General features: G+C 43.3%; 1 protein-coding gene across 1 annotated transcript in view; it reads right to left on the reverse strand.

Moving 5' to 3' along the window:
• Positions 1-20,390, reverse strand: part of EDEM1 (ER degradation enhancing alpha-mannosidase like protein 1) — a 32,141-nt gene extending 11,751 nt beyond the window's left edge. The window contains exons 1-7 of the mRNA XM_025374053.1: positions 19,648-20,390; positions 12,967-13,039; positions 8,403-8,506; positions 6,182-6,353; positions 4,959-5,142; positions 2,870-3,044; positions 815-935 (exon numbers count right to left, since the gene is read on the reverse strand). Coding sequence (XP_025229838.1) covers positions 815-935; positions 2,870-3,044; positions 4,959-5,142; positions 6,182-6,353; positions 8,403-8,506; positions 12,967-13,039; positions 19,648-20,156 — 1,338 coding nt within the window. The 5' untranslated portion in view covers positions 20,157-20,390. The remainder of the gene's footprint in view (positions 1-814; positions 936-2,869; positions 3,045-4,958; positions 5,143-6,181; positions 6,354-8,402; positions 8,507-12,966; positions 13,040-19,647) is intronic.
• Between the last annotated feature and the right edge of the window lie 6,316 nt (positions 20,391-26,706).

The raw sequence follows: 26,706 nt of genomic DNA on the forward strand, positions 1-26,706 counted from the left end.
AGGACACAGGTCATCAGGCTGAGATACCATTCCTAGAGTGACAAGACATGCCCCAAAGGGCCTGCCTGGGCTCTCCTCTACCCCCGAGTTCTTACTTGACCTACACATACAGTTAAAGACAAAACCAACCCAAAAGTGACAACCCAGACAAATAAATGCCCTCCCTATCTGGTCACTAATGCCAAATTGATGTGAACTGCAAACAGAAAAACAGATTACGTGTACTAATGAACAAGGAATAAACAACTGAGCGATAATTATCCAAAACTCACACACAGCCCAGCGCAGTGCCTCATGCCAGTAATCCCAGCAATTTGGGAGGCTAAGGCGGGCAGATCACCTAAGGCCTGGAGTTCGAGACCAGCCTGGACAACATGGTAAAACCCCATCTCTACTAAAAGTACAAAAAACTAGTCGGGTGTGGTGGCGGGCGCCTGTAATCCCAGCTACTCTGGAGGCTGAGGCAGGAGAATCTCTTGAACCCGGGAGGCAGAGGTTGCAGTGAGCCAAGATTGTGCCACTGCACTCCAGCCTGGGCAACAGAGCAAGACTTCATCTCAAAACAAAAACAAACAAACAAAACCAAAAATCATACACAGTCACTTCTCAAGCATGGTTTTGCAATTGTGTGGAATGGCTCTGTTCAATATTCTGGAGACTAATTTCACAAACAGAGAGATGAAGACATATAGTGTTAGTGACCTCCCAAATCCAAAGGAGACAGAGAATGCTCAGGGTATTAGAAAAGAAAGAAAGGAAGGGAGAAGCCCTTTCCGGTGATTGGTTATTCTTAGGAAATCTGATTGCAAAATACCTGCAGTCCAGGGAAAAAGGCCTGCAGAGAGTCAATCCAGGTGTTCATCAGCTGCCCACTGAACATGTTCACGTTGACATAGAGTGGGGGGTCTCCTTCTCCTTCATTGCAGGCTTCCCGCCTACAAACCCAAGCAGCACATTCACTGGTGAAAAGAAAGCTCACTGACAGATCTCTACCTCTCCAGCAGCCGCTGGTAGTTTCATTTAAATGGAATTAACATTAATTTTTTCTCCTAACTCATTCCTGAAACCTTTGAAGACAGACTGCCTTTAACTATCTACATTAGACTCTAGCAGAAGATAATATTTACCACAGGATCAAAGTTCCTAATGCAGCCATTATAATATGTCAGGATTTCACAGTATTCTGCAGAAAGCACTTTGAGCTTTGCGTTTAAGAGCCCTGCCACATAAGAGAATTCAGTATATAGCATGGACCTATGCTGGATTTCACCTGAGCAGAAAAACTTGGTTCTTTTGGTACAAAGAGTCTCTTCTCTAGTGATGCCCTATAGCATGGGCCTGGAGAAATGCATCAGAGCAAGACCCTTGGGGATTACTGCTCAATTTAGTTTGTGGCTTTGAGAAGCAAAAATAAATAAATTCCACCCAAAAGGCCCCTTACTTAAATACAGCACATACAAGTGGTTCCTACAACAGCAATGTAGAAATGGACCCAAGAAAATCCTACCAAGCTGGAAGCTCAGTAGCTATCACTTGCACTAAAACTGGACACTTAACATAGAAATACATACAAAGAAAGATCTGGGGGCCAGGTGTGGTGGTTCACACCTGTAATCCCAGCACTCTGGGAGGCTGAGGCAGGCAGATCACAAGGTCAGGAGTTTGAGACTAGCCTGACCAACATGGTGAAATCCCATCTCTACTAAAAATACAAAAATCAGCAAGGCATGGTGGCACGTGCCTATAGTCCCAGCTACCCAGGAGGCTGAGGCAGAAGAATCGCTTGAACCTAGGAGGCAGAGGTTGCAGTAAGCCAAGATCGTACCACTGCACTCCAGCCTGGGTGACAGCAAGACTCTGATTCAAAAAAAAAAAAGACAGACAGACCTGGGATAAGAGAGTGACACTAGGTAGAAGCCATTGTAGCTTCAAATGGCTCTCTCTCTCCTGTCATCCTGGATGCATAACAAAAAATAGTGAATAACATTGTTTTAAACAAACTCGGAGAGAGAAAAAAATGTGGTAATTGTCCTTTCTATCACCAAGTATAAAGACCAATCCTCACAATTCTTTGGAAAGTAATAGAACCAAAACACTGTCCTGCAAATAATTGTCCTGCATTGCAGATCTATCTGCAATTAAAGCCACAGTTAAACACTGGGATGTGTCAACCCCTGTAGTAGCAACAAGTCTCTAAGACAGCCCCCGAGAACCTCTATTCCTGTGAGTCACACCCTTGCACAGCCCCCTCCCACACTGTATGTATCAGGGTTGATCTGGGTGACTAACGGTCTGGCAGAAGTATTGGTATATCATTCCCAGATTAGTCATGAGAGCACTGTGGCTGCCATTTTGGCTTCTTTCTCTCTTTTTCTCTCAATCACTCATTCTGGGGGAAGCCAGTGGCCATGAGCTACGTACAAAGAGGCCCCTTGGCAAAGAACTGAGCCCTCCAGCCAACAGTCAATGAGGAACTGAAGCCTGCCAGCAACCAAAGTGAGCCTGGAAGGGATCTCCCAGCACCATCAGGTCTTGGCATGGCTGTGGCCCTGGCCACCAGCTTGACAACAACCTCAGGAGAGATCCTGGGCCAGAGTGACTGGCTCAGCTGCTCCTGGATTACTGTCCCTAAGAAACTTCATGAGATGATGCTTGTTGTTTTAAGCCACTAGGTTCTGGGGTACTATGCTATGCAGCGACAGAAAGCTAACATAGCTCTTTGCCCCCAGATGACTGACAAACCAGGAGAGGTGGTAAGGTGAGGACAGAGATAAAAGACCCTGTGATTGTATGTTAAAAAAATACAAACACTTCAGAATGCATTCTATTTGCTTTACAAGGCAACAGAGGAGATGTTAGGGAGACATACCCTCTTCTTAAGTAGTTCTGAATACTCTGATATGCAGCATTAAACATTTCTAGGTCTTCTTTTTCACCAAAGAGAATGTAAGATTTCAAGAGGTATTCATAGAAGGAGTCCAGCCCGGCACCCAGGCCACTCTGCTTTCCAACCCAATGGCCAGTCTGAATGTTCACGACATTGCCTGCAAAAATAAACAAGGCACTTGAGGTCCCAACTGTCTCATCAGGGAGGACATGGATGGGGACACGCTTCCTACTCCAACCACACTGCTCCTCAGCACCTTTATCCTTGGCATACAGGAGGAGTGGCTGCTTGGACCTAACATTTTTGTCAGTCTTATCACTAAGTTAGCCCAGACATCCTTCTAAATATATAGCGTTTACTGACACAAACATGGGGATAAACATTTAATGCAAAATAAAAATAGGTTTGTCATTTTGCTTTTCCAGACTGATGATGCATTTCAAAACTCAAGAGTTTTTCACAGACGTTTTAACCCAGTACTGCCATTCCCGGGAATTTATCCAAAAAAAGATGATTTTAAAAATAAAAAGTAGCCAGGCATGATGGCTTACACTTATAATCCCAGCACTCTGGGAGGTCGAGGCAGGTGGATCACTTGAGTTCAGGAGTTCGAGACCAGTCTGGGCAACATGGTGAAACTCTGTCTCTACCAAAAATACAAAAAATTAGCTGGGTGCGAAGGGGGGTGCCTGTAGTGCCAGCTACTCAGGAGGCTGAGATGGGGGATTCACTTGAGCCCATGGATCACTTGAGCCTGAGAGGCAGAGGTTGCAGTGAGCAGAGATGGTGCCACTGCCATCCAGCCTGGGTGACAGAGGGAGACCCTGTCTCAAAAGACAAAAAAAAAAAGAAAAGAAAAGGGAAAGGATAAACTTTTTTTTAATAATAAAAACAAAAACAAAAGTGGTAATTATGAAAGCAAGGCACCAACTTGGAAACAAATGATCTGCCATATTCAGGCAGAATCAAAATATTTGTTTATATTATAATGAAAAATATACAAAAGTTACACATGCCAGGCTGAAAGGGTCTATGGAAACCTAAAAAGTTGACAATCTGAAGTGACACTGGTCAACTATTGGTGATAGGTTGACAATTTGAGTGACTTCTTTATTTCTATTGCTGTTGTTAAATACAACAAATGTATACATAAATTTCAGAACTTAAGACAGTTACAGGAGTTAAAATAACACCCAGGCCGGGCACAGTGGCTTACACCTGTAATTCCAGTACTTTGTGAAGCCAAGGTGGGAGAATCGCTTGAGCTCAGGAGTTTGAGACTACTCAGGCAACATAGTGAGACCCTATCTCTACATGAAACAAAAAAATTAGCTGGGCATGGTGGCACACACCAGTCATCTCAGCTACTTGGGAGGCTGAGGCAGGAGGATCACTGAGCCCGGCAGGTGGAGGCCGCAGTGAGCCAAGATCACACCAGTGAACTCCAGCCTGGGTGACACAGTGAGACCCTATCTCAAAATAAATAAATAAAATAACACCTTGAGTTAGTAAAATACTGATAATTAGTGAAGATAAATGATGCATACATGGGGTTATTATTCATCATACTTTCTCTCTACTATACTCTGAAATTTTCCATAATAATTTTTAAGTAACATCTTGATCAAACATTCTCAAGGGAAAAAAACCCACCTCATACAGGTTTAATCTGGAGTTTCAATCTACTACCACAGGCCCAGATTTTTTAAAAGGAAAAAGCTGCTCCATCAGTAACTCTAAATTCCTATATTTAGAACCTTATATTGAAGCAATAAAATCTGCCTCAGAGGCAGTTCTTTTTATGGCATTTCCATTAACAATAATTTTCAAGTGGAATATGCCAGGGGATCCAAATCAGAAGGAAGCCCTCAAACACAAAAACTTTATTCTTTTCCATCAGACCATGTAGCCTCTCTGCAAACGGTCACATAAAGAAATTAGATACAGCTGACACAATTCTTTCTGAGTTGTCAATTGAGTTAAAGAGTGAAAAAGGGGCAGAGCCCAGAGAATATGAAAGGCAAGGGGACCAAGCAGTGTGCAGTCCCAAAGGCGAGTAAAGGTGCCACACCTAGTAATCCCGTATCATTGCTCCGGAGGTTCCAAAGGGCTTTCACTGCTCGCCTGGCCACCCACTCAAATGTGGAGTCCCCCAGCAGTCGACTCAGAATCCCGAATTCCACCAGGAGGGAACCGGCTCCCGCTGTGCATGTCTCATTATTGGTGTCAGGAGGAACTCCTGTCTTTAGATTCACCTGAGGATGGGAAGAGACAAAGACTGTGACAAAACTCAAGGAATCTGCAGGGCTGAAAAGCCAGGTCTCAGAGACTACACTCAGCTAATAAAGCAAGCTTACCACGGTGAGTCAGCCCTCTGCCTTCCAAGATACATCTGAGGTGAATATGGGAATTAAATGTAAAAGACACAAACAAGAAAATAAGAACAGCAGAGCCTTGCTTTATTAATAAGGGCCAGTCTTCAGGGAATGGCTATAACACTTCACTAAACCTTCTCTTTCCAGCAGGTTTTCTTCATGGTAACACAAGCACCAGGCTTTAGGGTTAGAGATAAAGACAAACTATAGAGTTTCTTCTAAATTTTAAATAAGCCACTATGAACTCACTCCTGCTCAGCACCTAAACAAACCTCAAACCAGGAGAGAAAGGAGGCACTACCAGAATATGACAGCCAGTTTCATCATGAAGGCTCTGTCCTCTGGCAGTTCTCAGCCAGTTACCTAAAAGGCTGACTCAATTACCAGAGGAATTCTGGGCTTGGCAAATCAGATGTCACAAATATATAATCTAATTCCAGATCCTGGCATTTAAATCAGCAGCTAACTTGCTGGTCTGTGCAGCCCTTATTTGACAGATCCACGTGAAGCAATGAAAAGCTCACTCACTGAGCTCCCACAATACCCACGTGAGGATCTCTGGGAAAATAGACCCAAATCAGAGATGAAGACAAACGCCCCACACTGCTTTGTAGCAGAGAGTACAAATCACACATGTAAATGAACTTAAGAATACTGAACTTCACAGAACATCAACTCTTTAAGGGGAAGGACTAAGTCAGATACATCACTGTCTGCCTTTCATACAGTGGATGCTCAGTAAATGCTGAATGAACTTTAAAATATTTACATCATATTTAAGGCCAAATTCTTCTAAGGACACTGCTTTTCTCATCTACCTCCATCCCATTACTTCTCCCAAATAAATTAATAAACAAAAAATTTTAATTCAGGAAGATAGTGAATTGTCAAACACAAAGGGTCAAACCAGTCTACCCACCCGAGGATACGGGATCCCTGTCTTGGTGTTTTCAAAAGCAGGGAGGAGCCGCACCGCCAGGTCATGGGCCATGTATAACAACTCATTATCATAATCCTTAATTGTCATGTCACCAAAGGGCTGCTTGGAGTCAGTTATTATTCTGTGAGCAGAAAGGAGGCTTCCCAGGACCCTAATGACAGGAAGAACAAAAAGATAATACAATCATGTTGCTTGTAAATGCACATAATCCAATTCAGAAAGATAGAAGTATGTTCATATCCACAGACTCAGAACTGCCTGACATCAGAGAGACCTGACTTAATGGCCTCTTGAATTCCTTTCTAGCTCTAATAATACACGATTGATTTTTGTTAACCATATTACTAAAAGAGAGAAAGGGAATCATTTATCCGAGACTACCAAAAACAATACTATTTAAAATATTAACAATTTTGGTAATCTAAATCTTAGGGCATTAAGAAAAGGGAGTTGGCTGGGTGTAGTGGCTCACGCCTGTAGTCCCGGCACTTTGCCAAGGGAGATGCATCTCTTGAGGCCAAGAGTTCAAGACTAGCCTGGGCAACAAAGCAAGACCCTGTTTCTATTAAAAATAAAAAAAACTTAGCCAGGTGTAGTGGCACACACCAGTAGTCCCAGCTACTTGGGAGGCTGAGGCAGAACGATCTCTTGAACCTAGAAGTTGAAGGCTGCTATGATCATGCCACTACACTTTAGCCTGGTAACAAAGCAGGACCCTATCTCTTTTAAAAAAAAAAAAAAAAAAAAAAAGGTATACTCATTGTTCTCAGAATAAATATTACTTATTAGTATTATTACTCTTGATTTATTTCACTTGGGGAAAACACTCATAAAAAAACAGACGCTGGGCATGGTGACATTTGCCTGTAGTCCCAGCTACTTGGGAGGCTGAGGTTGGAGGATCGCTTGAGCCCAGGAGTTCAAAGCTGCAGTGAGTCGTGATAGCACCACTGCACTCCAGCCTGGGCAACAGAGCAAGACCCTGCTCTAAAATGAAAAAAAAAAAAAAAGTAATTTAATTCAAATTAAAAAAAAAACAGAAAGGTAAGACAACAAATACTAAGTAATTTTTGCTGTTGTGGCTGCCAAGCAGCTTCCCTAACACCCTAACATCTGGTAAAGAGGCAAGGTGAAGAGGAGGAGGAAAAAATGACCTACTAAGAGACAGCAGGCTACCAGCTTATACCTAAGTCCTTGTAGACCCATAAAGTCCCATTCTAAAGATCTGAAGTAGACTGTGACGTATGTCAGAACAAAGGTTTTCACAAATTTAATTTTAAATAAGTATTACATCTGTGAACTGGAATGTTACGCAGTTAATACAATTTTCAAAAAATGTAAACAGGAAAATAAGCACAATACATCAAAGAAAACAATATACAATATACTAGGTATAGAGCATGATCCCAATCCATTAAACAAAGAGAGAGAGAAAAAGAGAGAGAGAGAGAAATAGAAGTGAGAAATATACCTAACAAGGAAATATACTAAAATGCTAAGCAGTGATTTTCTGTGGGTGGTAAGATGGGAAACTCTCATTTCCTTCAGAAATATGTAGGGGTTGTCCTAGGACACGGTGAAAGAAGGAAATGAAATCAGACTATAAAGGGAAATCATGAAATTCTGTACTAGACAGACACCTATTTTACACCCCCGTTAAAAATAAATGTGCCCAGACATGGTGGCTCACGCCTGTTATCCCAGCACTTTGGGAGGCCAAGGCAGACGGATCACTTGAGGTCAGGAGTTCGAGACCGGCCTGCTCAACATGGTGAAATCTAGTCTCTACTAAAAATACAAAACTTAGGTGTGGTGTGTGCCTGTAATCTCAGCTACTCGGGCGGCTAAGACACGAGAATACCTTGAACCTGGGAGGTGGAGACTGCAGTGAGCCAAGATTGCACCACTGCCCTCCAGCCTAGGCAGCAGACTCCATTTCAAAAAAAAAAAGAGTTTAATCTATAAAAACAAAACAAAATATAAATGTGTCTTTCCCTTCAGTCTGGGATGTGATTACTTTGAAATAATTGTTCCAGTTTTGATAAATATGATATGAACATGAAAAATGCGCACTGTACCCATAAAGCCCATATGGACTCCCTGCCTGGATCTTGGGGTGAAAAGAGCCTCACAGGTATTTTTCTCTTTAAACACATAAAAAGAAGTCTCCAATTCATTTTATGAATATTCACTATTTTACCTTATTGTGGCCTCAAAGACTTGGACGGTGGAATCTTTGTCAAATGAAACTGTGTTGATCACTAACTTGACTGCTTTCTGGAACTCGGATGAATTTCCCATTACCTTTAAAAACAGGAACACAGGTTATTACAGCAACTTGAAATGAAACTGAGGCTGTATCATCACAGCAGCCTAGTCATGTCACCTAAACGTCTGTATGTGGTTTTGCTACCATAGAAGTAGAAACACAAGAGATAGAAAAGCAGTTATTTCTTAGAATATATTACCAGCACATGGCAGGCCCATTTCCTCCAACTCAAGAGCCCTATCTCCAAAGGACAAAACTGAAAATAATTCCTTGTAAAATCATTGGCACTCCTCATCTTCCCAACTCCACTCTCCAGCAAACTTCACTATGATCTTATTGAACATGCCAGGCACTGTGGTTTCTAAAACTTCTGGCAGGTACACAAATAAATCAGAAAACTGAAGAAACAAAAATATGTCTTTGTCTCTGCTCCTCAAATAAATCAGCGGCTTGGGTGCTTGGCTCCCAGGAGACCAAAACATCTGGAAAACTGAACGAACTTGTTTGTTATCCAGATGTATAAACACTTTGAGAAACAGGGTAATATCTTTTGGAGCACAGGATAAAACCAGTGACTGATTTAAAGGAAACAAAATATATGAATACTCAGCTCTATGTCCTTTTTAAAAAGTGATTTAGAATTATGATTCTTATTTTGGGTGTGTAGACACGATGTCACACTAAGCTACTCTCTCCTATATGAAGCACAGTTGGGCATCAAACTTTCTAGATTAACCTGAATCAAAATTATTTCATTCCACTCAAAATTTTATGAAATCCTGACACTATAATGACATCATAAAGACATACTGTGAAAGAAAAATAAATTGCTAGGACCCCAAAATCACTAAGCCAAAGGGAAAAGTCAAGCTGGGAACTGCATCAGGCAAACCTGACTCCCATTTTATTCCTAAATAAGATAGCTACATAGATTAAAAAAAAAAAAAAAAAAAAAGCTACATATATATCCCTTACAATTTATCTAGAAGGAAATTCCTTGTGGGCCTCAAGATCTTCACTCTAAAACAATTCTGCTGAATTTCACCCTGGCAATGTAAATTGACAGTTTATCTTCACAGGTAAGAACAAAGGACAGAACTCAGTCATCCCTCTGCTCACCTGAAAAAAATGCATATCTGATTGCTTCCTCTGCCCTACTGTTTATGTAAAACTGCAGATTCACTAAGTCAGGCAAAGGTATAAGTGACTATTCCTCTACCTTTGTCACAGGTAAATTCTGTATTCAGTGAAAGGCTAATCAGAGAATCAAAAGAAATGCAACCAGCTGGACACCATGGCTCAGGTCTGTAAGCCCGGTACTCAGGGAGGCCAAGGCAACTGGATCACTTGAGGTCAAGAGTTCAAAACCAGCCTGGCCAACATGGCAAAACCTCATCTCTACTAAAAATACAAAAAATTAGCCAGGTGTGGTGGCACACACTTGTAATCCCAGCTACTCGGGAGGCTGAGGCACAAGAACTGCTTGAACCCCTGGGAAGGCAGAGGGTGCAGTGAGCGAGATCTCACCACTGCACTCCAGCCTGGGCAACAGAGCAAGCCTCTGTCTCAAAAAAAAAGAAAAATTCATGAAAATGTAACCATTTGTCTTTTATCTGCCCATGACTTAGCAGTGCCCACTCACCCCACCTCGAGCACTTCAAGTTGTCCCACTTTTCTGGACTGAACCAATGTATATCTTACACATATTGATTGATGTCTCATGTCTCCCTAAAATGTATAAAACCAAGCTGTGCTCAACTACCATGGGTGATGTCATCAGGACCTCCTGAGGTTGTGTCATGGGTGTGTCCTTAACCTTGGCAAAATAAACTTTCTAAATTAACTGAGACGCTACTTCTTTCTTCATCAGACATTACTACTTTCAAGTATGTATTACTGTATATTATTATATATTATATAATAACAAATACTATTTCCTAATATTTATTGGTCTGCTACATTTTTTCCACCTCATCGTTATTTTGCTGTAACCTACAGAGTAAGTACAGACATTTCTAGCTTTCAGTTCTTTCTTTTTAGAAGATGATGCAATAATGCTGCAAGTTGCATCCAATAGTCAGGGGACTGCTATCTTCACAATGTTTCCCTAGCACATCTGTTAAAGTCTGTTTAAATGTTAGCAAAAGAAAAGGAAAACCTCAACAGAAGTAACACCTGAAAAATAAGCCTGAAGCACTAAAGGCCGGATATTCTACAATGAAAACCACAGAGATGGGTCTGTTTTCTTACAGACGTTTACCAGCAACAATATCTGGTGAAGCTGCAGGTGCTGACATGAGCTCAAATCAAGTGAGGATGGTGAAGGAAGTCAACAACTCTTATTGTAGTTTACCATTATGGTCAGATAGCTAGAGAACCCTGAGTAACTACGTTCTGAACTCACTCACTCATGTTTGAAAAGGCTGAATGGGACAGAGGAGCTAAATGGGTTTGTTTATTTGACTGTAGGACTTCTCAGAGTCTTTAAAATGCTGATGGGCACTGTGGCTCTCTAACAGTGGGACCAGACATACAGAATTTCTCAAGTCCATTTGGAAACAGAACTCTTCTTTCAGGGAGTAAATATCTTTAGAATCTGTGTTGGGAAATGCTTCATTAGTTAGAATTCATTTTTTGAACAAACATTTGCACTGCTACTATGCACCAGACACCATTAAGTGTGGGAGAGACTATGGTGAACAACAGAATAGTAGGCACGGTAGGGGGATAAAAAAACAAAATGGGGCAAAAAAAAAGAAAGCCAGCAACTCAGGAGGCTGAGGCAGGCAAATCACTTGAACCCAGGAGGTGAAGGCTGCAGTGAGCCAGGATCACACCACTGCACTCCAGCCTGGCAACACAGCAAGACTGTCGCAAAAAAAAAAAGAAGACAAAGCTCTCAGGGAGAAGGAGTAAGCTTTCATGAGTCTTAGGACGTTTCCTTTAAGCAACACTTGTAGGCTGAGTCAGCCTCTGGTATCATCAACAAACTAGCTCTAAGGTCGAACATACTTGTCTGGGCACATTTTGATCAGTGATGGTAAATGACTGAAACAGAGCAGCAATAACTTCAGAAGGAGATATTGGGAAACTAAGTTGCTTTGCAAGTTAAATTATACTAAATCAGTATCTCCAGATTTCCTATTAGGTCAAGGGCCTAGTCCTATTTCTACTACTTAATTATAAAATGAGGATGTAGAATGATCTCTCAAGCTCTTTCCAAGTTCTGGTAATTCTACTACTAGCAAGATACTAGAAAATCATAATGCAAACTTGGCTAGCACATTACTCAATTCGTGTGTGTGTGTGTGTGTGTGTGTGTGTGTGTGTGTGTGTGTCTCCAGAGATGCAGTCTCACTCTGTTGCCCAGGCTGGAGTGCAGTGGCACAATCTCAGCTCACTGCAACCTCTGCCTCCTGGGTTCAAGCATTTCTCCTGCCTCAGCCTCTTGAAGAGCTGGGATTACAGGCACCCGCCACCACGCACAGCTGATTTTTGTACTTTTAGTAGAGAAGGGGTTTCACCATGTTGGTCAGGCTGGTCTCAAACTCCTGACCTGGGTGCCGGGATTACAGGCATGAGCCACTGTGCTGGGCCCCAATTCTAACTCCTAACAGACAGCTTTAGACTCTTCTATGGAATGTTAAAAGAAACAAGAATAAATTATTAAGTACAAGATTTGGGCTAGACTGCAATAAGAAATTTCTCATGGTAAAGACTTGCTGGACAATGAAGGAAAGCAAAGAGGTTGTAAAATCACCTTTACTAAGAAGGTTTTAAAACAACACTATGCTGGAATACAGTCCCCTGGAAACTGCTTTAATGGCAAAAGGTGAAGCAGATGAAGCACACAGACATGGCACCACACACCAAGTGCCACACTGCTTTCAAGGTGCTTCTTCATATCTGCTCAGAGGTCTCCAGTTCTCCAGAGTCAATGAGCAAAACCACAGGATGAGGAGGTAATGTCAGCACCCACGTTGGCAGCTCAGGCATGGAGTGTCCACAAAACAGGAAGTAGCAAATAAAAGAGAAGGGTTTCTAGGGAGCCCCACATAAGGACTGGCACTATGACTCCAACTTGCTGTTGGGGGAGCCAGTAGCTAGATGATATTTCAGGGTACCTGCCGACCCTGAGATCTTCTCTCTTTTACTCCTGGAATAGCAACTACTGTAATTATCAATATTAATGAGCTTCTCTATGGGTTCTTTTAGGGAATAAGATAGAAACTGGTTTAAAAAAAATAGGTTCCCTAAAATCAATCATACATTTCTTCTCCTTTTTTTAATGGAATCACATTTCCCCTCATTTAACCTTCAACACATTTCTTGCCCTCCCCATTAAGGTCATTAAAATAAATAACAGTTATCAAAGCTAATGATACATTTTGACTTATCAGGCTCCCTGGAATTCCCATTGCTGGAGGGAACTAGGGATAATCCACTCCAAAACATCTTATCTTAATTAACTTTTTTTAAAAAGGTGAACACTTACTGCAAGTGTATCCAATGCATCAACAAGAGTCAATGAGTAGTTCCCTAGTACATCATTGATGTTCAGATTTGAACTGAAAAAGAAAATTAAAATTAAACAAAAAGACGTTATTTCGAAAGAGAAGACAATAAAACTAAACACCCATCAGAAACTATAATTGCCAGCGACTCTTATTTATTCAGGAACTAATTATGGGTGAATTAATACGGCAAAGGTCTTTCTACTCCAAAAGCAACACTTTCTATAGTCTCCATAAGTAGAATCGAGTTACAGAACTGCGGAGACACACTCGTACCCGAGTGGAAAGAATGTTCATGGGAAGTCAGGAGGTGAGTTATCTCCTCTCTCAGATTCAGGTTTATCACCATATACAATCTCTTTGGTCCTGTCCAACTTTAAAAAGCTCTCTTTTCATAATCATTAGGAACTAAAGGAGAGCCCTTGTCATACGACTCACCTGTAACACTTTAATAAAGAAATTCGACACCACAGTCTATTACACACAAAGTAAATACATTCATTGACAGTGTCAATATTACTCATCTGCCCTATGGTTGGGGGTATAAATTAACTTCTTTACACCATTTCTTCATTAATAACTCATCCAAAGGGTCTCCATTATTTCCATTAATTCTGAGATATCATTTAACATGAACCAAAGCAGGAATTGAGGCCTTTCTCCCTTCTTAACTGGAGCTACAGAAACGTTTCTGCCACACAGCTCTCACCCCCATAATCTACAGCAATTTTCCATTCTGAAACAACCTTAAGAAACCAACTTCAGGATGACAACGAGGGTGCAGCTCCTCAGGCGCTGTATCTCTTTATAACATTTAAAAAAAAAAAAAGTCAACAACAACAAAAAAACTAATACATCTGGGAGAATAGGGATGAAGAACTAGTAAAATAAAGGACAGTTTGAGAAATTCTGGGGACTTCATTTATTTATTTGTCCCATTCCCAAAAACCCAGAAAATAAGTGCAGAAGCTTGGAAAAAATGATAGTGAGAGAAGACATAAGACAACCGTTTAAAGATTTTATTAGCAACCAAAGCAAAAAAGCTCCAGTTTTCTTTCCAGCAAGATTCATTGATATCTGCAGTCTTCCATCATATCCCAGAGTACTTTATCTGCTCCTTGGATCACCCTAATGGGTCCTTATCTCACTTTCCAGTGAGAGAAGCTTCTGGGGTACAGCACCTCTGTGTTGTGATGGCTTGCTGTGCTCTCTGAAAGGCCTATACCTCAGCTGCGGGGAAATGGGGCTTATGTGAAAGAGGCATAACAGCTCCAACGTCTGATTTTATTTGAACCCTCCAGTTGCCTTGTTTTATGCTGTTATGCCACCTAATCCAAAGCAAAGAATTTATAGTAAAATTTTAGATACTTTTTTTTGAAACAAGATATATATGGGGGCTATAGTCTAGGAACTAGGGTTATCTCATTTCCTACAAGCTGGAAAGTCAGAAAACTGCTTGGCTGGAAAATTGCACCTGTTTCTTCTATTTGTTGATTCTCTGGAAATAAACTTATGCAATAGCAAAAGGTCCCCTCAAAGCGAGAGCTGTGGATTCAAATACGCCTCTCAAGGGCAAGTGACAGCCAAAAAAAAAGATACAAAAAGTGCAAGGGTTGCAGGAGGGGCTCAAAGGAGACAGGGAGATCCTCATGCCCAATTCTGCCAACTCAAGAATGTTCTGCTGCGTGTAAATATTTCACTATGTTGCTCTGCTGCTTAGAAACAGAGTGGGCTTTAATAGCCCGCCTCATCAGAAAGTAGCTCCCTCATCATGCAGCATCCAAGCTAGATGGTAATCAGGAGAACCACATGTAACTCCCCTCTCCTGACTCACACCCAGATCTGTGGCATGTGTCACTCTCTCCACCTGCACAGGCCCATGGGAGGAAGGTACTCACTGTGAGCACCGAACTCCTTTCCATGTTTTATCGTGCTTTGCCTTCTAATCTGTAACTAAAATAGACCCTGTTTTAAAATATTTCTTTTACAATGCCCAGTCACTAAAAATTGAGTTGCCACAGTAAAAAAAAAAAAAAAAAAAAAAAAAAAAAAAAAAAAAAAAAAATTATTTGCAGTAACTGTGGGGTTCCTTCTCTCCACTGAGTAGTCAGACAAATCCTCTCCAAGATCTGGGGTATTCATTAGAACACTTTTAATTCTTTCTTACCAAATAATTGCTACATCCTCTTTCAAAATGTGCCAAAATAAGAGGGAAGTGGGAGTGAGGATGAAAGAAAAAAAAATAAACACCATAAAACTCTCCTAGCCTAACAGCATGAAATTATGATGACTCCATTTATGCCAGCCCACTATGCAGGTAAGACTCTGGATTTGTTCTTCGTAGATATTCTTGTCAATGTCCAACCTAAGCTGGTATCTTTAAGTGCATCAAGCCAAGAACTCAATACCTTTCCCTGTAACCAGCTGGCTGAACCGCACAACTAAATGCTCCACTTACTTCACCAGGTACAAATGTTCATGGCATTCACCCCACTGTGAATTTTTAAAGTTCACCTCAAAACAGAAAAGATGGAGAAAACCATGGCCTTTGACAGAAAATTTCTGATTATGTTAGCTAACAAAATCAAACATATGTGTTTTTAAAAATTCCCACATATACTTAGCCTGTAACAGCTGTTCAGAAATCTACCTGGTGTGGTGTAGGCACAGAAATAACATAAGAAAGAGTCCCTGCGTTCAAGGGATTGATAATCTGGAGAGACAAGACAAAGGGAAATGAAGGTGAACGCACAACAGTACTCAATTCTCAAACAAGGTTAAAATGTGGAATCGCAGCTCAAAGGAAAGGAATCAAAAGGAGAACTGAGTAAATAAAGGAGAATCATCTTCAGTTAGACGGCGTCACGGAAACAAGACGAGCCTGACTCTGAAAGAGGGCAGGATTTTCCAAAGAAAGAGGAATGCAGAGGAGGCCATCTTGAGCTAGGAGTACCTAAGCATTTGAGGGGCCAATATTTGTTTGGCTTAATTTGAGATTTCCTTTGTTGTTTTAATAGCAATACAGTTGAGAAGAAATTGAGAATGGTCACATGCCCAAAAGCCGGAACTATAGTTTACCATTCACAGGATTACAAAAATATAATGTCCACATTTACTCAAAGAAACTTTAAGTTTGGATCCTCCAACCCAAATTGAGGATGTGAGAAGAACTGACTTTGTATAGCTTTCTGTAGACAGAAAGATTTGCTCTTTTTAGAGTGTTCAGGTTTTATTTACTTCATGTTAACCCCTTACCTGACACCTCCCCAAGAACAAGTCACATGTACTTGAGGCAAGAAAGCTTGGAGCACACATGACTACAGAGAAAAGGTAAGAGTGTTTAACACCGATATTTTCTATGTGTACTTTTTACATAATACTCTAATGGCAAATTCACTCTTGTTAAATGAATCGTTAGAATACATTTGATTTTTTTTAAATCTGGAAGATTTTTGGCTGGGCTTGGTGGCTCACACCTATAATCTCAGCACTTTGGGAGGCCAAGGTGGGAAGACTGCTTGAGGCCAGGCGTTCGAGACCATCCTGGGCAACAAAGTGGGACCCCATTTCTACAGAAAAATTTTTTTAAAAAATTAGCCAAGCATGGTGGGGCACAGCTGTAGTCCCAGCTACTCAGGAGGCTGAGGCAGAAGGACTGCTTGAGCCTAGGAGTTCAAGGGTGCAGTGAGCTATGATTGTGCCACTGCACTTCAGCTTGGGTGACAGAACAAGACCCTGTCAATTAAACAAACAAACAAAAAATATGAAAGTTTTTATCACAGATTATTTAGTTTGGGGATGTGAAGTACCCTCCTGTTTCAAAGCAAGCATGACAATATTCTGGTTCTAAACTTTCCTCAAGGCCTAGTATTCAATAGCATAACAGGAGGACTACAGTCAATAATCGTACATTTTAAAATAACTAAAAGAGTATAATTGGATTGTTTCTAACACAAAGGAAAAATGCTTGAGGGGTTGGATACCCAATTTTCCACGATGTGGTTATTACGAATTGCATGCCTGTGCCAAAATCTCTCATGTACCCTATAAATATATACACCTAACTATGTATCCATAAAAATTAAAAATAAAATTATTTTAAATATTAAAACAAAAATAGCAAAGCCTGAGAGGAGTTAAATTAAAGGAAGGAGAGTACAAAAAATTAACTTTTCCATTCTCTGTAAGAGGCAAGTGTGAGGAGTCTGTGCAAGGTTTCTATGGCCTCCTCAAAGACAACAAAGGTTTACCAACCAACAGGTCTACCCAGCTCAGGGCACAACCCTTCCCTAATGCCATCCCCACCTCCTCAATACTTCTAACACCCTCTTTCCAATAACACATCTGTCTCAAAGCAACCTGACCTTAACTTACACATAACCAAACCAATGCATAACCAAACCAAAACACTCATCAGCAGCCTTTCATTCTGAAATAAAAGCCAACGGCACACATGATACCATGAAGACCAGCAAGTTAAATCAACCACCACCTCACTTGCTGGGAAGGGACTCTTAAGATTCTCCAGAAGCACTCTTAAGGTTAAGAAAAACATTAAAATGTCATCAACTCACTCTCCAAACCATCATATTCTCAAATGAAAGTGTTATCACAATTCCCCGTTAAACTTTTCAACTTGAGTCCACCCGATAAAAGGTAATCTGAGAAACAGTCTGTGAGCAAGAATAAAGGTACTTATTGAAAGTGCACTCTCCCTTCTTGTAATACCAAAAGCACTAGTGGAAAAGCACAAATTAAGATTCAAAATATGTACACATACTATGATTGCCTATGTACAACATGGGTAGACATATGGGCAGGAACTAGTGGCAAAGATAAATTTAAAATAACTGGTGAATTTTATGATGTTTTTCAAAATTTAATGATGTTGATTTAAAAAGAAAAAACATTAAAGCATGATGTAGGCTGACCAAAAAAAAAAACCACCACAATTTAGTGAAGTTTATTCCCCACCCCCAAAAAAACTGAGACAGAAAGAAAATACATTTATAGGTATAAAGTCCCCTCTAGTTAAGTGAGCCAAATCATTCATTGCTTAAAATCTGGAAAGGTCATGGCCGGGCACGGTGGCTCAGGCTTGTAATTCTCGCAATTTGGGAGACCCAGGCGGGTGCATCACGAGGTCAGGAGGTCGAGACCATCCTGGCTAATACGGCGAAATCCCGTCTCTACTAAAAATACAAAAAATTAGCCAGGGCATGGTGGCACGAGCCTGTAGTCCCAGCTACTCGGGAGGCTGAGGTAGGAGAATCACTTTAACCCCGGAGGCGGAGGTTGCAGTGAGCAGAGATCACAGTGAGCAGAGATCACGCTACTGCACTCCTGCCTGGGCGACAGAGCGAGACTCCGTCTCAAAAAACAAAAAATCTGGAAAGGCCAAAAACTTTTTTTCAAAATTTAATATTTTTTCTCAAAAAAAAATTGGGATAGAATATACACTTATACATATAAACGCTACGGTTAAGCAAGAAAAACTCATCAGTTCCCTAGAATTATGAAAAGGCTCAGTCCTTTGCCTGGGATGTCCCCTTGCTTCGGTAGAAATCATGCTCTCAAACTGCAATTTAAAATATAAATGTGTAGATAACCACATCATTTAAAAAACCCAAGTCCGTTTAGTCTATAGGCTTCCTTATCAGAACCTAAGGACTGGACTCCACTGCTTTCCTCCAGGTGAAGGAAAACGCTTGCCCCAGACGGTGCCAAGACACTGAGCAAACCAACTCCTCCACTCCCATCTAGGGGAGGGGAGTCACCTATTTGGACTAACAGGGTCTATGGCAATGCACACTCCTTCCCTACAGGTAAGAGGTCCTTAGCTGGGTGTACTGCCCTCTTGGACTTTGATGTCAACAGCGGTGAACCTTGGAGCTCAGCCTTTGCAAACAAGGCTGGTGGACAGGCAGGGCTGGCTGACCTTCCCTGACAACCATGCCACCAGAAGGGGGGATTTATAGGACAGATCGCACAGGGTAATGACGTTGACAGTCAATTCAGCATCCAATAAATTTCACCTCAAGTATCTGGACCCCAAATGTGGGCCACATAGCTTCCCTCCCCACCACCTATCCTCAGCGTAAGCAGCAGCCCCTGTGAAGGAGAGGCTGTAACCCCGTTCTGCCTCAAACTCAATGGACGGCTTTGGAGAAGTCAACTCTTGGCTTTTTACACAGAAAGGACGTGGGTGTGGCAATCTGATGGAGGTGGGGGTACGGGGTAAAGACTTGTTCTGAAGCTGCGTTTACACGGGGAGCATGGAGATTTCATCTAGAGTTTATGTTCATCCGGAGGAGGGGCTCAAGATGGAAGTGGAAAGCCCTCCAAGCCAGCCCTTGGCACTGCCACTGTCCCTTCTGGTCCTGGACCTCAGTTTCCTCATGTGTAAGACACTGAGCTGGACAGCAGTTCTGAAGTTTGGAGATTGCGGGAGAATCAGGAGAGGAAGGCCACCGGCCCACCCCGCACCCTCAAGCTCGGGTGTCTTCACAGGGACTCAGGCGGGACACGGGGCGGGGACGCTGCCCGGGACCCTAACGGCCCTGGCGCCCTCGGGGGCCCCGGAGGACAGACGGCTGCACCCCGGAGCGGAGGGCGGAAGGAAGCGCTTGGGCGCGCGGCCCCGGGCGGCGGGGGCTACTCACGGGTCCCCGCGGTCGGGCCCACGGCCGCGGCAGTGGATGGGGTTGAGCTCGTCCTGAGGGAAGGCGTGCGCCATGTAGTTGTCGTAGCCAAAGACGAACATCCCCCGTGCCAGGTCGCGCATCTGGGCACGCAGCTGCGGAGGGAAGGCGCCGCTGTAGCGCTTCTCGTACTCGTCCGGGCCGCGGTCCCGGCCGCCCAGCACGTAGCCCCAGTGGGCTGGGCCGCACACCCCCGGCTCAGGACGCCGCGGAACCTTGCGCGGGCTCTGCGTCGCCCCGGTCCCCGGCGGCTGCAGCCACGACGGTCCGGATAGCCCCCCAGGCCGGCCCACGGGTCCCGAGGCGGGCGACGCGGGGCCGTCGGGGCTCCTCAGACGCTGGAAGCCGAAGCTGAGCGGAAAGCGCTGGTAGAAGCCCATGCTGGGCCCCAGCCCGAAGACGAGCCACAATACTCCATGGAGGCCAAGCCGGAGGAGCACCAGCCCCAGGACAAGCGCTCGCCATTGCATGGTCGCGCGGGCGCGGCGGGCATTATTTTAAAGCGCGGGGGCCTCCCCGCCGACCACCGCACCCCGCGGTCGCCCCGTAGCCCGGCTCACTTCCCCTTTAAGGAACTCCCCCGTGACGCACCAGGAACTAGCCCATTGTCCCCAACCCCCAGGCTCTCGGGCGGGCCCGCCAGGCCCAGCATTCGCTCGCCCGGTGGCCCGGGATTGGCCCGGCCAGGGCCCGGCCTCGCGGGGCGCCGCCCAGGACTCCCTCCCACGCCGTAGGCCGCCGGGACGTCCGCGACGCCCCGAGGCCCCGCCCCTCACCCGGGCCCCGCCCCGTCCCTCCAAGCCCCGCCCCCCTGGGCGGTCGGTAGCCCGACGGGCTGGCGTGGCGAGCAGGAGCCGCGCCGGCCCAGGCGAGGGAACTTCCAGCCAATGGGAGAGCGGCACGGCAGCGCCCGCCGGACGCTAGACACAGACGTGGCCCTAGGCCGCCTGGCCTTGGGTAGATCGGGTCTCTCTGGGCAGAGCGTGTGTCCGGCAGACCTGGGACCGGAAAAAAACCACTCTAGGTCTAGGTTAGGAGTGATGACAGTTAAAAGATACATACTGAAAAGAAGGAAAGGATCATTTCTGTATAAAAGGAACTATTTTTGCATATCGAGGGCAGAAGTTTTATAACTTAGGTGTCTGTTTATGGAGGGGGTGGGATACTACCTTTTAGCTCAAGGAGTGCACAAAACAGTTAACTGCAGGCCACATAAAGATCATAAATCTTTTGATTTAAACACCCAATTTTTAAGAATCGCTCTTGATGCTTGTAAAACGCATATCCCCAGATCCCTCCCTAGACATATCCAACTCCAGTGGTCTCGGGAATGTGCGTGTAGGTACTCTTGGGCAGTTCTTAGAAACCGGCAGTTTCAGGAAATACTAAATTATGTTATATTGCTTTTGTCTCGGCAATAGGATTTTTTTAAAAGGGGGGTGCGGGTTGGGGGTGGGAATCAAGGCTCCCACCACCACCAAATTATTAACCAGATGTATCTAAATATGTCTTCTCTTGTCCCTCCCATCCCACCATCTCTCCTGTGCACCCGCAATTAACGACCTAACCTTTGAGGTGTGGGGTAGATTCCCAGTTAAATCACTTTACTCCTCTATATCTACTTCCTATAATAAGAAGGTTGCAAATGTTAGCTCTAAAGGGCTATGGCTTTCACATAAAGATTCAACGGTTTAGACGTTTTATTTATTTTGCTTGCTGCACTTGGAGTTGGCTGTAAGGTTTGCTCTAAGTTTAGACCCTATGCCTGTTTCATCAGGGTTTCTGAAATGCTTGGGAAGCAAGACCTGACTAGACCCCCAAATCAGATATTGGCTGAATGGCCGACCAAGGGAGTGCATAAGAAGGTAAGTTGTCATGTGGCACTCTCAGCACATTTTCAGGGTAGAGGACTTTTTGAAATACAGAGCAGGTGTAAGGGGAACTAAGAAAACACTTGATTACAGCACATGGTAGCGGGCACATAGGAAGGTCCTTACTATTGGCTGAGCCTTGTTCTTTCCCAACATTGAGACATCGAGAGCCCAAGCAGCAAAAAGATTACGAAGACAACTTGAGTCAGGATCTTTAGACTACATAGCTTCTGCTTTTTCCCCTCAGTGAAGGATGCCTGGGGACTGTGCTGGCAGCCCAGCTCCAGCCCTTGATCCTGAACTTCTGCCTTCCCGGAACTTGCAAACTGAATGTGAATATTCAGTTGCATGTTGTATGTTTCCTTCCAGGGCTACTTTATTGCAAATTTTAACTTAATCTGGTTAACTGCAGGCCACATTGAGGACAGCTCCTGTCTTGATGTTAGAGAAAAACTCTTATAAAAATAAATATTTTAGGCCGGGCGCGGTGGCTCAAGCCTGTAATCCCAGCACTTTGGGAGGCCGAGACGGGCGGATCACGAGGTCAGGAGATCGAGACCATCCTGGCTAACACGGTGAAACCCTGTCTCTACTAAACACATACAAAAAACTAGCCGGGCGAGGTGGCGGGCGCCTGTAGTCCCAGCTACTCGGGAGGCTGAGGCAGGAGAATGGCGGGAACCCGGGAGGCGGAGCTTGCAGTGAGCTGAGACCCGGCCACAGCACTCCAGCCTGGGTGACAGAGCAAGACTCCGTCTCAAAAAAAAAAAAATAAATAAATAAATAAATAAATAAATAAATATTTTAATAACCAGAGAAAACCATCCAACTCCTGAAAGATGCTTTTCATGGTAAACTTGATAGTTTTCAAAACACTTTGACATGTGTGCTCATTTAATCTTCATAGAAAACATTCTAAGGCTTATTCCACAAGCCATAACGGAAGAAATCAGGTTGGGGGCTCAATTCTCAGAGCCTGTTGACTCTAGGCAGAAAGAGAGTTACTACACTTTAGGGCAATTTGCACTTCAAATAGCTGGCCCTTGAGCAGACAGGTCCCTTGGCTCTTTCCAAGCCATCCAAAGGCAACAGTTTTGACATTAGTGCCCTGCAAGGCATAGCCTAGGCATTAGGATCTAGGTTCAGAAAGTGTTTCCTTCTGGAATGAAACTGAAATGAAAGAAATGGGTTATTTTGTGCTAGTCCTTTCGATTAGGACTCCCCTTAAGGTAAATACAACTGATATTGGGACAACACCCATACCTAATCAGAAAACTCCACCTTAAAAGTCAACTCTTTAAGATACAGTTTGATTTGTGACAGGTTTTCCAGTAATCTCACAAGAGCATCAGGGACTGATAAGGAGGCACTTTTTCCTTTACTCTGGGGAATGCCAAAGAGATGACGACTAAGAACTCACATTCAGAAGTCAGGTGTTCAAATAGTAGCTCTGCCCTAAGAGTGACCTTGGGAAGTTACTTTTCTGGACTTGTTTTCTCATCCATAAAATGGGTGAGTGATGAGGACAATGTTTATCACAGTTGTGAATTACATCATACATGTGTGTGTGTGTATGTGTGTGTGTAGTACTTACACTGTGCTATACAGTGAGCCCTATTGTTAATACTTTTCAACTCTGAACCTTTTAAAACTAGCACCTGGCTGGGCACGGTGGCTCACGCCTGTAATCACAGAACTTTGGGAGGCCAAGTTAGACAGATCACTTAAGGTCAGGAGTTCGAGACCAGCCTTGCTACAATGATGAAACCCCATCTCTACTAAAAATAAAACAATTAGCCAGGTGTAGTGGTGGGCGCCTGTAATCCCAGATACTCAGGAGGCTGAGGCACGAGAATCACTTGAACCCAGGAGGCAGAGGCTGCAGTGAGCTCAGATAGCACCACCACACTCCATCCTGGGCAACAGAGTGAGACTGCATCTCAAAAAAAAAAAAAAAAAGATATTTCAAAAGCAGGGGTTTTGGCCAGGCACGGTGGCTCAAGCCTGTAATCCCAGCACTTTGGGAGGCCGAGACGGGCGGATCACGAGGTCAGGAGATCGAGACCATCCTGGCTAACACGGTGAAACCCCGTCTCTACTAAAAAATACAAAAAACTAGCCGGGCGAGGCAGCGGGCGCCTGTAGTCCCAGCTACTCGGGAGGCTGAGGCAGGAGAATGGTGTAAACCCGGGAGGCGGAGCTTGCTGTGAGCTGAGATCCGGCCACTGCACTCCAGCCTGGGCGACAGAGGGAGACTCCGTCTCAAAAACAAACAAAAAAAAAAAGCAGGGGTTTTGCAAAGCTGATGGCCTTAAAAAAAAAAAAAAAGTGTATATAATTATAGTTCAAACTTATTTGATGGGCAGAAATCCAAGTCTGTCAACATGCTCTGTGAACAAAATACAGGGTACTCCAGAGGCTGAGGCAGGAAGATCCCTTGAGCCAGTAGCTTGAAGTTGCGTTTGCTATGATCATGGCTGTAAATAGGCAATGCAATTAATTACCTGGTACTTCCCCTGTGAAGGGCTATTTGGCAATTCCTAGTGTCAGAAAAAATTACAACAAATTTACTTACAGATCTAACTGGAGTTTATTCCTAACTTATGAATGGGCCAGCCTCCATTCTACAAAATAGAATGAAAGCTCCCAATGACAAACAGCAGAATAGTGGGTTTTGTGAGAGTAAGGAAACAAAACAATGAAAAATAACTGATTGGTTAACATCGGGTTACTTTTCTTTAAGGGTTAAAGCAGAAGGGACTTCCTTATTATTCCGATTCAGACAGAGTGGGATTTTGTTTTCAGGAAAAACTGATTTCTGTAAAGTTTCCATTTTACTGTGTGGCATTTAATATATGTAACTACTTTGGTCTGCTAGAACCTAGTGCAGAAACTTAATCCACAAAAAACGACCCCCCATAATTTTTGTTTAACATTAGCACAAGTCGCCGGGCGCAGTGGCTCACACCTGTAATCCCAGCACTTTGGGAGGCCGAGCCGGGTGGATCACTTGAGGTCAGAGTTCAAGACCAGCCTGGCCAACATGGTGAAACCCCATCTCTCCTAAAAATACAAAAATCAGCTTGGCATGGTGGCTCGTGCCTGTAGTCCCAGCTACTTGGGAGGCTGAGGCAGGAGAATTGCTTGAACCCAGGAGGCAGAGGTTGCAGTGAGTCGAGATCGTGCCACTGAACTCCAGTCTGATGACACAGCGAGACTATCTCAAAAAAGAAAAAAAATATACTGAGATTCCCTTCTAGCAGTTCTAATACCAAACCACTGAAACAAATATATCAACTATACATCAAAAATATTCATCATGCACATGCCCATACCATGCTCTAGCCTTTAGGTTACTGATGCTTCCAGAGAATGTAGGAATTCTATAAATCCTTAACCCTTCTTTGAATGAGAGGGCTAGCGCTTTCATAAATTAGCTAATAATGTGACAAATAACAGCAATTTGAATTTTTCTTACAGAATAAAAAATACAAATGTAAGAGTTATCTAATTCATGTATTAGGTAGCAGTAGGTAGAAATGGTGAATTCTCTTAAGCCACAGAAACAAGATAGCACATTGTGTGATACACATTGTACAACACTGAGGGTAGGCCACAGTTGTAGATAAGAATTGGTTAAGGGAGATGCTATAATTAGCAAGTGGTTCATGTTCTACTTCCCATGTCCAAAAAGGGACACAATGGTTTTGTTGGTTCTCCAGCCCCTTTCCTTTGAAGAGTAGTAGTTTCTAACCATTCCAAGTTTCTCCAAAGCTCTAGATAAATTCTAGCAGAACTTAGCTGGCCGGGCATGGTGGCTCACACCTGTAATCCCAGCACTCTGGGAGGCTGAGGCAGGTGGATCACAATGTCAGGAGATCAAGACCATCCTGGCTAACATGGTGAAACCCCGTCTCTACTAAAAATACAAAAAATTAGCCTGGCGTGGTGACAGGCACCTGTAGTCCCAGCTACTCGGGAGGCTGAGGCAGGAGAATGGCATGAACCCAGGAGGCAGAGGTTGCAGTGAGCCGAGATTGTGCCACTGCACTCCAGCCTGGGCAACAGAGCGGGACTTTGTCTCAAAAAAAAAAACCTAGCAACACAGCAGTTATAAAGGGTTAAACTTTAGCTCTAAACCACTTACCCTCAAATTGGTAGTAAGTACATACTTTTCCAGAATGCATACCAAATATTTTCTGCAGTCTAGGGAAAATGTTCTAAAATTTATAAATGCCCTTCAAAATATAAGCTATATATGTACAGAATTTCCTTTAAACAAAATAAATTTACTGTATCATTCTGTAAAATGTCTGCAATCTCCAGCTCTTGTGCTAAAATTTAAAGTTATAACATGTAAATATTTCTGTATTTTTGGATTACCTTCCATTGAAGGAACATGTAATATTAACATATTCACTAGGACAAATGGGTGTTTTTGTATCTCTTCTCTTTCTAGCCACCAAGCAAATCTCTAGGCTGCTAGAATCAGCCCGTCAGTGGCAGAAGTTATGGTTAGAAATCCTCTCCTCTTCATTTTATAAATGGGAAAACTTAAGGAGCCACTAGGGAGTTCTGCAACTCACCAGTCACACGTTAATGGCCAAGAACCCATTCTCCCAAATGCCAACCCAGTACTCTCCACAGAATTAAGCTGTATTAGCATCATAAGCTAAAAACTCTTTCCCTACATCCCTACTGTAAGCCTCAGTAAAATGAGGCTAATTTATCCACCCACCTCCCCGGCCCCAATTCCTATTGGGAAATCTGCATTACCTAAATGCCAGATGTCTTGGGATTTCAAAATAGAATTATCTTATTGAAAAGAGGCTGGTTAACAGAATGGAATAATAAATGACTACTGCTGTGGCTTAGATTTTTGATGACAATGACCTGCTTTGGTTTCCCTAAGAACACCCAAGAGGAGCAATGACAAAAGTACACATTTTTATTAATAGCTGAATTTTAAACAGCAAATGTGTGGAGGTTATTTACTAACCAACAGGAAACACCTGCAGCAGGCTGCATACTTGTAGAGCAGCAAACTTAAGGGAAGTCTGTAAGGCTTTACTGTCTTCCTTTTCAAGTCTCTTCACTGCTATGCACATAGTTGAGGGCATAACCTTAAAAGTTTGTAACATAACGAAAA

The sequence above is a fragment of the Theropithecus gelada genome, chromosome 2 (genome assembly GCF_003255815.1).
Source record: "Theropithecus gelada isolate Dixy chromosome 2, Tgel_1.0, whole genome shotgun sequence".
NCBI classification, from domain to species: Eukaryota; Metazoa; Chordata; class Mammalia; order Primates; family Cercopithecidae; genus Theropithecus; species Theropithecus gelada.